General features: G+C 42.0%; 1 protein-coding gene across 1 annotated transcript in view; it reads right to left on the reverse strand.

Annotated features, from left to right (window-relative positions):
• The window catches only part of LOC308366619 (NACHT, LRR and PYD domains-containing protein 3-like), a gene marked incomplete at both ends in the record, with an annotated part of 18234 nt that overhangs the window by 245 nt on the left and 5489 nt on the right, over positions 1 to 12500 (reverse strand). Inside the window, 5 exons of the mRNA XM_080840343.1 lie at positions 3920 to 4093; positions 7685 to 7855; positions 9766 to 9936; positions 10298 to 12095; positions 12293 to 12500. The exon at positions 12293 to 12500 is cut by the window's right edge and continues 301 nt beyond it. Of these exons, the coding sequence (XP_080696469.1) occupies positions 3920 to 4093; positions 7685 to 7855; positions 9766 to 9936; positions 10298 to 12095; positions 12293 to 12500 (2522 nt within the window). The remainder of the gene's footprint in view (positions 1 to 3919; positions 4094 to 7684; positions 7856 to 9765; positions 9937 to 10297; positions 12096 to 12292) is intronic.

A 12500-nucleotide genomic window follows, 5' to 3' on the forward strand; every position in this document is an offset into this window, starting at 1 on the left:
CATAGCCTGGTTATTTTTTCTGTGATATTATTTCAGGACAGCGATCATATAGCTGTTCACAGACACACTGGACTCTTTTCAGTCTCCCTATCAACAAATCGGATCAACCAAGGGTCTCCACAGCAAACAAAGACAGCCATGTTAGAATGTGGTTCATTAGCTAGAGCTCAATATTTAACACCATCGTCGAAACCCACACTTACAGGCCAACTACACTTCATTGCCTTATCCCCTCCCTATGCAGCTGGATCATGGACTTCCACACTAGCAGACCACAATCTGTCAGCATTGGGCCTCTCTCCTCAAATACACTAATCATGAACACTGGCTGACCTCAAAGTTGTGTGCTGAGCCCCCTGCTCTACACACATGACTGCACTGCCTCCTATGAGAGCAATTCCATCATCAGGTTTGCTGATAACACCACTGTCATAGGCTTGATCACTGGTGGTGATGAGACAGCGTACAGGAGAGAGGTGTCAAGCTGAGTGACATGGTGCCATAAGAACAACCTTTCCCTCAATGCCAGCAAAACTAAAGAGATGATTGTGGATGTAAGATAAAGGAACAGAGGACATCAGCACCAACATCCTCAGTTATTTCACATAGATGGGTCTGCACTGGTGATGCATTGACCTCATATGGTCAAACAGTACAGACAGCTGATCAAAGAAAGACTAGGAGCAGCTGCACTTCCTCAGGAAATTCAGTATGCCACCCAGTATCCTTATAAACTTCTGCAGGGGCACTATTGAGAGTATCCTAACAAACAGGCTGACAGTGTGGCATGACAACAGCACTGCTCAGGACCACCAGAGAGTCATCAAGACAGCAGATAAGGAGCTCCACTCCCAACCCTGAAGCTCACTTACTACCAGAGAAATTGTAGGCAGGCCTGAGACATAGTAAAGGACCCCACACATCCCATGCTGTTATGTCCCTGTGTGTGTTTCTGCTTGTTTAGTGCTTGATTGCTCTTGTGTTTGCAGTTCCTTGTTTATGCGTGTATGTGTGTGTTTGTTCTCTAGGATGTCCTATGGGCTGATGACACCCAATTGACAAAACCTCTGCCTGCTGGTGTTTCAATGGGGTTCCACCCTTTGTGAGACTCTAGACACTAGGCTAGACACTAGACTAGACAAGGCCAAAGTGTGCGGATTCAGACATTATCAATCTGTTTTGGACTAGATACTGTAAAAGTTCTGTTTCCAAGTTTCACACGTCTTCTGTTTAATCAATTCTTTATATGTTTCATATTTCATGTTTCATATTTTTTCCCCACAGTTCAAACTCTTTCTTTTGTACTCGCATCTGACCCTAGACTTGGGTGTTACACAAGCACAAATATTTTACCTAGTTTACCCAGACAGTCTGGCAGGTGAGACTGCAGTGTGAGCAGTTCCTGCTGGAAGGAGATAAGTAGAGAGGGGAAAAGGGGAGGGGGAATGGGAGGAGTGTAACAACACTGTTGCTATGGGCACCAGACACAACTGGATCCACCAACAGCACTGCTGGGAAGCCTTGGTTGAGACAGACGTCTGACAGCAGCACTGACTGACTGCCATCAGCCCTGGCTGCAGCATGCTTTGACTGAGAGAAGATGAGGGGAATAGAAGTGGCTGCTGACTGGTGATACTAGCAGGACATGTGCCCCTTTGACTTCTTGGAGTTTAGGAAGAGGAGCAACATGCACATCCATGTAGAAATAGAAAGAAGATGCACCTCCCATAGTGTTCAAGGCTACATCCACACTAATACGTTTTAGCTTCAAAACAGTTACTATGTTTACGCCTGGCGCCTACTCTATGCTACTGAGTGATAGAGAAATGTGAAATTCTGACTTGAATCATGTATGTAATAATGTATGTGAATCAAATTACTTTGTGAGGTAATCAATTAAATCATGCTGTCCTTCTTTTCTTCCATGCTGATGCATTACGTTGCAAAAAGCATGGCAAGATGACCTCGGATGAGACCCACCACGTAGTTTTCTCTAGTGCTTTGGGAACAGATAACACTAACTTTATACTATATAATCCTTGTGTGATGTGTTTAACTTTGCTTCTCTCTCATCTTCTGCAGTCTGGAAGAGAGCCTGTGCCTCTCACTTGTCTGCCAGGACATATGTGAGCCCAATGTGCAGATTGAATACAATTATACTCTGTCCGAGGTAAACTTGAGTGTGAATTTTCACCTAACACTGGGGGCCCTATCTTGCCGATCAGAAACGCAAGTAGGACGGCGCCAAACGCAAGTAGCTGTGTGGGCGGCTCTATGGTGCAGTTGCTATTTTAACGGCGGAAAAAACACACTTGCGTCCAGCGCAAGTGTCAAAAGGGTTGGTCCAAAGGAGGTTACTCAGCCATAGGTGTGGTTTGGGCGTAATATGCAATAAACCAATCCGAGCGTCATCTCACATTCCCTTTAAGAGCGAGGAGCGCATAGTCCATAGCGGCTTGTTATTTTGATGGCGTAATTACCTGGTGGAAGACCGGAAATGTTCACAGCCGAGGAGACCGACGTGAGATTTACACCAATTTTTTGGCAAGCCATATATAATTACAAGGAAAATAAAGTATTTACCACATGAGGAAATCATTGTGATATCCATATCCAAGATATTTTAAAAATAGGCGTACATCTAGCGTACACATTGACCCAAATGATTCAGGTTAATTGAAGCTGCGTGACATTTGATTTATTGTATGGCTTTGTAAAAAGCCGGGAGATATATATATATGGGGATGCGAGAAACCCTCCAAAAGTCAAGCAAGCATGGGAAGATATTGCCGTGATTGTTTCTGCTACGGGGCAGCCCAAAACGGTGCCGAAAACGCTATAATGACGTCCGGAGACGTGGGACATCCAAGCTGGAAGGTAACACACGTTCTCGTGGCCTCACGGGAGGTGGATCTGCCTCGACCCAGGATCTGACGGCAGCAGAGGACATCGCCACGTCTACCCTCGCGCCTGAGAGCGTACAGGGATTTTGGGGCATGGAAATCGGCACCCAAGCCAGTGCACCAGCTGACCAAACCCAAGGTACATAAATAAAGTCCACATACACAGAGATGAGTTTACAAGATTTATAATAATACTGGCATTAAATAAATGCAACAAAGCCATACAATAAATCAAATGGCACGCAGCTTCCATTAACCTGAATCATTTGGGTCAATGTGTACGCTAGATGTATGCCTAGTTTTAAAATGTCTTGGATACGGATATCACAATGATTTCCTCATGTGGTAAATACTTTATTTTCCTTGTAATTATATATGGCTTGCCAAAAAATTGGTGTAAATCTCTCGTGAAAACGACAGAAGTAAAGTGTAGCCTATAGGTCCTATAATGTGCGGGCAAGCACATGCGCCCTTAAAAGAGCGTTCCGAATACGCATTACAGACTTTAGACATTGCGCCTCTGACATTAGACCAGCTTTTTTGTGGTCAATGGCGCACGCCGTTGTTTTGAAACTGCAAAATACCACTTGCGCCAGAGAAACGCCAGCAGCGTTATCAGCCCTTCATAGAGTGCATGCGAAGTGTATGTAAATGTTCATGTGATATTCATTTTCAGGCATGTTAGTATCAAAGGAGATTATTTCTGATAGAGATAAAAAGCTCGTCTGGAAAGAGATAATTCCGAAAGGTAAATGTATTAGTGTGGATATAGCCTCATTTAGTGCTCATTGTGAAAAGACTTTCCCCATCCCCTCCATTAGAAATTTCCCTTCGAACTCCTTGGGCCTTGGTGCCCTCATCAACAACCTGTGCCACAAACACCAAGAATTACCACTGTGTCCATTTTAGGATGTGGAAGAAAGCCAACAGATAAATGGGGAGAATAGCCAGTCTATCCAGAATATGTCACCTAAAATCAAGTATTATTTACACCCAAATTAACACCCAGCACTCACCTGAAAGCCTCTAGTTTACAGTTGGGATCATTCAGTCTTTCTGTGAGCTCTCTGACCCCTGAGTCTCCTGGGTGATTGTAGCTCAGATCCAGCTGTTTCAGGTAGGAGGGGTTTGATTTGAGGGCAGAGGCCAAGAAAGAACAGCCCTCATGTGTGATGAGACAACCGGACAGTCTGAAACAAGAGATACATTTTCCACATTATTATAGAAGGGAAATGCATTAGAGGTATGTACAGTATTCGTAAATTCAGCTATTTATTCAGGTATTTTGTCAGTCAAAATCCAACACATTTATTTATGTAAAACAATTTATGGTAACACTGTTTATGAAGCCTAGCTTTATAAGGCCCTATAAGGGCATTATAAGGGCCTTAATAACGACTTATAAAGTAGCTTTATGTCATTATAGCAATCATTATAACTATGTATAATCTCTTCACAATGACTCATAACCACCTTTATGAAACATTATATCAGTTAATTAAAAATGGTTATAATTTAAGACTGAATAATGCATTATAAATATGTGATCGTCAGTCTGTGTCAGTTAGACTTTCTATGACGCCTGCATTTATATGGCCCTATAAGGGCATTAATAATGCCTTTAAAAAGTAGCTATAAGTTATTGTAGCACTCATTGTAACTATGTATAATGTCTTCACAATAATAAGCACTCATAACCACCTTTATTATACATTATGTCAGTTAAATATAAATGGCTATAATCTAAGACAGAATGATTCATTACAAATATGTGATCATTAGTCTGTGTATCTGTCAAATGTCAAACGGGGATTAACTATTAAAACTAACTGGGGAGGAAGCTAAACAAACATAGAAACAAACTCAGGATTGCACAAATGTACAGAGTCCTAATCTGCTTCACTCACGATAGGGCACTGTTGTGTTCTGCAATACTGTTCTATATTGTGCTACCACTAGGAGGCACTGTTCCATAATTAATGCTAGCTAATTTACATACATAGAGCAGAAGAAGAGTGAACCTCAATGCTACTAGTCACGTACTTTCATGCTGCTGACAGTTCTCAGTAAAGAGTGTTAAGATCATCCTGCTTGTCTTTACTTTGAAGCTTCACTACACGACAGGCACGGAACTGAGATAAACGGCACAAGACAGTCAAAGGAGACTTGGAGTCGTGAGAACGGAGCTCTTGATAATGGCGTGGGATCCCGATGGCACGGCCCTTGCTGAAGTGGAATTCAGCAAACAAGAACGTGCTGGGGTGGAATCCATCGGACACGAAGAGGGTTAACACATAACCATTTATAATGAACTGATATAATGTATCATAAAGGTGTATAATGTCATCACAATGACTTTTAACCATAGTTATAATGATTGCTACAATGACTTATACCTACTTTATAAGGCATTATTAAGGCCCTTATAATTCCCTTATAGGCCTTATAAAGCTAGGCTTCATAGAAAGTGTTACCCAATGTATTGTAAGAGCAGATAAATCAATAACAGCATTCATAAATGGAGCTATTAAAAACTAGCTGATGATGAATCCCAAGATGTTGAAGAACAAAACGTTTCCAGAGATTCCATTCAGAACTAAAGTCATATTATTCTACTCAGATGCCTTTATCTTTTCAGCATTAGAAGTAGGGTAAGCAGATATCTGTGTGTTCCTGAATGTGCCATTTATATCTGTGTGCCTCTGTGTTTCTCAGTGATAAGGACTGGGGTGTTTTAGTTATGATTTTAAGGTCATACGTTTGGCCCATGTGATACGAACTCTGTGATGAACACTCCTCTCCCTTCAACTGATACAAAATTAACAGTTTTTTCCAATAATATTCACACTTGTCTCAATACCATGCCCACTTCTTCAAATCTCTTCACAGACACACACCTCAGAACATTAGTTAACCATTGTTGCCAACCACCAAACAACCACCAAAACACTTCATACTTCACCCAAAAGTGACTCATGCTGCCATAACTATAGCATATGCTCTCTCCCATTAAACTAGACAACTTAGTGTTGCATTGCAAAAGGAAAGAAAAACGTATGACACCTCGTACATTTTGTAATACAAAATAAAACAGTTAATATGAAATGTAGCTCCATGCTAAATTCTCAGTGGTATACTATAGTACAAAAGAAACTGAGCAGGCACTTTTCTTTACCAGTGCAGTGAGTAAAACAACATCACATGAGACTATCACTAGAAGTGTCCTGCAGCCCTAATGCTGATCAGGGGTGAAATTATGAACTTCACATTTACAGTACCGCAACATTCTCCCTTGCCTTGATACTTTAGGAAAGAATCTTTAGCACAGCTTATTCAAACCTAAAATTCTCCATATACAATCAATATTTCAAGGCAAGCTGTTGCCATGACACCAAGAACAAACATTTGTGATATTTTGGTTTGCCTGTCACAATACTGTATACTGTATATCACTTTTGAGTGTGGCAAATGAGTGTGGCAAATGTACCCTGTGTATGCAACTTTGGATAAATATGTTTGTTACGGCTGCATTTTTGGGTCACTTTGTCTCATTGATAGCCCAAGACTTACATGTACAGCAGTAATGGTGGGGAAATGTCTTCAGCGACAACTACATCTATATTTTTCTCTTCATACATGTTGTAGGTACACCTGGAATTCATCCATTGCATATGGTTTAATCCTGAACCTACGTAAACAGCCTCTACTGTAAACCTTTAACCTGATGCCACTTGGACCACAAAGACCACTAGTTCCATGTATCTTTAGCCTCGCAACAAAGAGAATAGACAACGCATGGCAACAAATGTCTAATACTTCTCATTAGCCAGTAGCACACTGCTTACAGAGATTAACGCCTGGCTCACATGACAGGCATTGCTTTATGGATGCTTGATGGATGATGGAGGCCGTATCTGGCGCATTGGTGGTCATTGAATGCATTTTGTATCTAAGCAATGGAAAAGTATCCATAGTTTAGTTTGCATAAGTGTTTTGAAAAAGTGGACAAGTTGAGTGTGTTGAGACAAGTGTGAAAAGGAAAAAAAATGAAAAGTCATGTTTGTTCCCTGTCTAGTAAGCGAAGGTGGTGAATCTTTATGTGAAGCCATGCGCTCTCTTACTTGATGCGCCCCATTATTCCTGATTTTTCTACCATTGCCTGACTGAGGACTCCATTCCTGTGGTATGAAATTACTAACTTATTTTGGTCTCCTTGGGGAGCCTCTCTATCTGAGAAATTTAAATTGATAAAAAAATGATTAACAGACCTTTACTACACACAATACAAATGGGACACTTTGTATCAGTTATATTTAAGCATTAAACATGTTCTTACAGTAATGAATGAAAACACGTCATGATGATTTCTAGCTGGCTCTTGCTAGGCAGCGATTATACAAGTGCAAAAGTTTGGTAAAAAGTCTGCAACAATCCAAACCCACACTGATTGACTGGCGAATCCATACCATGGGTCAAAGTAATTGTAATTATCCCCTGAAGAAATATCACTTTGAGACAACACTCTGAATCCATTTACTAACCACCTACACCCAATCATTTTAGAATATGTGTTTAACCTTCAATACAACATTACAACTACTTAGTGTACCAGGAGACATTGATAGTTGGCAGGAGTGTCCTGTTACTTTTGGCCAAAATGCAGATGGTTTTGTATAGACAGAAGTGTGAACAGTTCATGGACAGCAAACTAATCTAGCACATGCATCAAAAGATCCAATCAGGAGTGATACTAGATACTACGATGAAAGTCAAACACCAACCTTAATGTCTGTAGTTTACAGTGAGGGCTACTAAGTCCTGCAGAGAGAAGCTGAACTCCAGAATCCTTCAGTTCACTGTTTGTGAAGTCCAGTTCGGTCAGGGAGACCGATGACTGCAGGGCAGAGGCTACAGCCTTACATGATTCCTCTGTTAGCTTACAGTTAGCAAGACTGCATAGAGTGAGAGGTAAAGAGACAGAGAGTAGTTAAGAACAAAAAATGTGTGCTTGGAATTCTTTTTCATCACAAAATCCTCCATTTGCAGAAATTAAAAACTTTGTAGCATTACAGCTTGACCGCTTCCTTTATAAATATGTCTTGCCCAATTTGGAGCAATGCTCTGTCGCTATCAAAGTCACTGTCTTGTTATAGAAAAACACATGTGTGAAAAGAAATAGTATGCATCAATGCCAGTGTGAGAGGATATACAGCAGACCACTCTTTTAGTTTACCACCACAGAGAACATGGAATAAAGCTTTGCAAACTTGTAGAGCCTCCTTCAAAATGTATTTTTGTGTCTTCAGTTCAGTGTGGATTCAATGCTATACACACACGCGCACGCATGCACACATGAACAAGCACGCACACAACACCACACACACACACACAAATGGACAACTCAGCAACACATTCATACACATTAGGTTCAGCACCTGGAATTACTGTTCCTCAAATTCATGTCTTGTTTCTTAAGCTTTGAGCTTTTTCTATGGCAAAAAAATATGATTATGTGTATAAGGCCTCTCTGAACAGTTTTACTGACTTCAGTGTCTCCAGTCGGCAGTTTGGGTTTCCAAGACAAGAGAGCAGCTTCTCTCCTGATGTTTGCAGATCACAGCCACTCATGTCCAAGTCACTCAATTGAGAAACACAAAACTGCAAAGCTGACGCCACGACTGCACAGGAGCTGTCCTTGAGTCTACAGCAGATGAGTCTACAGAGGGGAAGGAAGAGACTGTTAGAAACATGTCCTCTACACCTCTTCAATTTCCAAACAAGAAATACTAGTAAAGAATGAAATGTGTGAAGACATGGGTTCTCTGTCCAACACCTCTTCTCTTAATATACAGACCTGACTTTACAGTCTTGATTCAGTGGTTGATGGAGCAGTTCTCCTCCACAGTCCTGAAGCTCACTGTCACTGATGTCCAGCTCTCTCAGGTGGGGGTTTGCCCCCTGAAGAGCCAAGGCCAAAAACCTTCCAGTCAGTTTACAGCCAGCAAGTCTGCAAAACAAAATTGTGGAACAGACTATCACAAATTGTGAAATCAGAGAGCAAATTGTGCAACGATAAAAATATTGATGTTGCTATTGTTTGCTTAACATAGTCTACAGTTTAGAGCATGTGTCTGTTAAGACAGTCTAGAATATCCTCAAATATATGTCTTGATTCTTAAGCTTTGAGCTTTTTCTAAGGAAAATATGTGATGATGTAGATAAGGCCTCTGTGAACAGTTTTACTGACTTCAGTGTCTCCAGTCGGCAGTTTGGGTTTCCAAGACAAGAGAGCAGCTTCTCTTCTGATGTTTGCAGATCACAGCCACTCATGTCCAAGTCAATTAGTTGAGAAACACAACACTGCAAGACTGACGCCATGACCGCACAGGAGCAGTCCTTGAGTCTACAGCAGATGAGTCTACAGAGTGGGAGGAAGCCGCTGTAAGAAACATGTTCTCTACACCTCTTCAATTTCCAAACAAGAAATACTAGAAAATAATTAAATGTAAGAAGACATGGGTTCTCTGTCCAACTGTTTTTCTCTTAATATACAGACCTGACTTTGCAGTCTTGATTCAGTGGTTGATGGAGCAGTTCTCCTCCACTGTCCTGAAGCTCTCCGTCACTGATGTCCAGCTCTCTCAGGTGGGGGTTTGCCCCCTGAAGAGTCAAGGCCAAAAACCTTCCAGTCAGTTTACAGCCAGCAAGCCTGCAAAAGCAAAATTGTGTAACAGATATGACAAACTGTGAAATCAGAGAGCAAATTCTGCCTAGAGTAAAACATTGATGTTGCTATTGAATGGTTAAGACAGGCTACAGTAAACAGTATGCGTCTCTTAACACGGTCTCCAATATTACTGACCTCAGGGTCTCCAGTTTGCAGTTTTGACTCTGTAGAGCAGAGCCCAGCATTTTTCCTGACTGCTGCAGGTCACTGTGACTCAGATCCAGCTCTCTTAAGGGGGAGTTTGCAGACTGTAGAGCTGAGGCCACAATCTCATATGACCTCTCTGATAGTTTACAGTCAGCAAGTCTGTCGGAGAGACAAGAGAAGAAAAAAATATAAAACTATGAGTGCCTCCTTCCCCATTCATGCCATATGGAGGAGTAGAACTGCAGAAGGGTTACTTATTTCTCAGGTTGGATGTAAATGTTGTAGCAAACAATGTGCAAAAGACTTGAGAAACATTTCATCAGGTAAGGAAAAACAAAATGATGCTCTACTTCTCTCAAAGACACTCATGTAAACCAAGTTAAGTTTCTTTAAGCAAAAAAACACAGTGGACCTTTAAACCTATAGTACCAAGCTACCTGTAGTAACACCTCTTAACAAAAGCATTTCTATGACAACAAGTCTGAATTCAGTGTCAAGGTTAATGCAGAAATTAACTCACAGAGCCTTTCTGCAGCATCTCACAGCTGGAACCAGTCTCCTACGACCTTCTGGAGAGGTTTTGTATTTCTTCAGGTCAAACTCATCCAGCACCTCCCCAGACATCAAAAGCACATGAGCCAAGGCTGAGCAGTGAGCCAGTGAGAGCTGTTTCACTGAACCCTTCTCTGCCTGCAGGAAAGCCTTGATTTCATCATGAACAGAAGAATCATGCATTTCAACCAGGCAGTGGAACAGATTGATGCATCTCTCAGGGGATATATTTGGCCTTTGCATCACCTTCAGGTTTCGGATAGTCTTCTTCTCACTTTCTGGGCTGCTGTGTGTGTGTGTCAGGAGACCCATCAAATTTCTCTGATTTGACTTCATAGAAATGCCATGAAGGAAGCGAACAAACAAATCAAGGTGTCCATTATTGCTCTCCAAAGCTTTGTTCACAGCATTCTTTAGCAGCTCATGTAGAGGCACATCTGGCAAAGAAATGGACTCCCCTTTGAGAAATGGTGTCAGGGCCTCCATGTTTTTACTCAAGTAGGAGGCAAACACATGAAGTGCAGCAAGAAACTCTTGGATGCTGAGATGCACAAAGCAGTAGACCTTCTTGTGCTGAAACACACATTCCTCCCTGAAGATCTCAGTGCACATGCCAGAGTACACTGAGGCTTCACTCACATCAATGCTACACTCTCTCAGGTCTTCCTCATAGAACATGAGATTGCCATTCTCCAGATGCTTGAAGGCCAGCTCTGCCAGTTTCAGTATGACATCCTTATGTGATTCCAGGAGCCTCTGTCTATATATATCATTTTCCTCTTGATACTTCTGGTTCTTCCTGGTGGTCTGGATGAGCAGGAAGTGTATGAACATCTCAGTCAGGGTTTTGGGGGCTTCCTTACCATCATCCTCTTCAAGTATCTGCTGAAGGACAGTGGCTGAGATCCAACAGAAGACTGGCATGTGGCACATGATGTGGAGGCTCCTGGATGCCTTAATGTGTGAGATGATTCTGTTGGCTTGACTCTGGTCACTGATCCTCTTCCTGAAGTACTCTTCCTTCTGTGGATCATTGAACCCTCGTACTTCTGTCACCTGATTGATGCACTGTGAAGGGATCTGACCGGCTGCTGCTGGTCGAGAGGTTATCCAGATGAGAGAAGAGGGAAGAAGAGTTCCCTGAATGAGGCTCGTCAACAACACATCCACTGATGATGTTTGTGTCACATCCGACAACTTCTGGTTCTCTTGGAAATTCAACGGAAGTCGACTCTCATCCAGACCATCAAAGATGAACACAATATGGCAGTCTTTGTATTCACCATCCTGTAGCTCCCTAAGCTCAGGGTGGAAGTCCAGCAGGAGCCTGTGAAGAGTGTACTGATCATGTTTGACCAAATTCAGCTCACGGAACGGAAGTATAAACATGAAATCTACATCCTGGTTGGCTTTCTCCTCTGCCCAGTCAAGGATGAACTTCTGCACTGAGACGGTTTTTCCAATGCCAGCAATGCCCTTGGTCATGACAGTTCTGATGGGTCTCTGCTGTCCAGGTAAGGGCTTGAAGATGTCATTGCAGTTGATTGCTGTGTCTTCTGTAGTTTGTGATCTGGATGCTGACTCTACCTGCCAAACTTCATGTTCATTATTCACCCCTTCACGCTCTCCCTCTGTGATGTAGAGCTCTGTGTAGATCTTGTTCAGGAGTGCTTGAGTCTCTGATCTTATGATGCCTTCAGATATGCTCTCAAACCTCCTCTTCATACTGGCTTTATGAGTCACCAGTACTCTGTTCAGGACATCATCTGGTTGGCATTAAACAAACAAAACAGATCAGCATCATATTTATTTGATATCGTCTCTCTAATCCATATTTCAAGAAGAGTAACAGAGAACAATGGACTTCGAAAGGTCATCATCATTTTATTTCTTAACTAAATGGTGTTTCTATTCGTGCAGGAACCCTTGGAAGCAGTTTTGAAAGAAATACTTAAAGACTCACCTGGTAGTTTGGCCCTTTTGACAGGAGCATGCTCAGTTTGGAGGTGTTTGCTTCCTTCCATGACTATGTGCTCATCCAAAGGAGGCTGTGGAGAAATCTGTGCCATGTGGAAGTGTGGGTATAGAGGGTTCTGCCCCGAGTCTGAGTGTGGATATGAAGGAACTTGTGCCATGGCTGAAAATGGCTTTAGATGAAGCTGTGCCATTTC

The sequence above is a fragment of the Sprattus sprattus genome (assembly GCF_963457725.1).
Source record: "Sprattus sprattus genome assembly, chromosome: 1".
In the NCBI taxonomy this organism is placed as follows: Eukaryota; Metazoa; Chordata; class Actinopteri; order Clupeiformes; family Clupeidae; genus Sprattus; species Sprattus sprattus.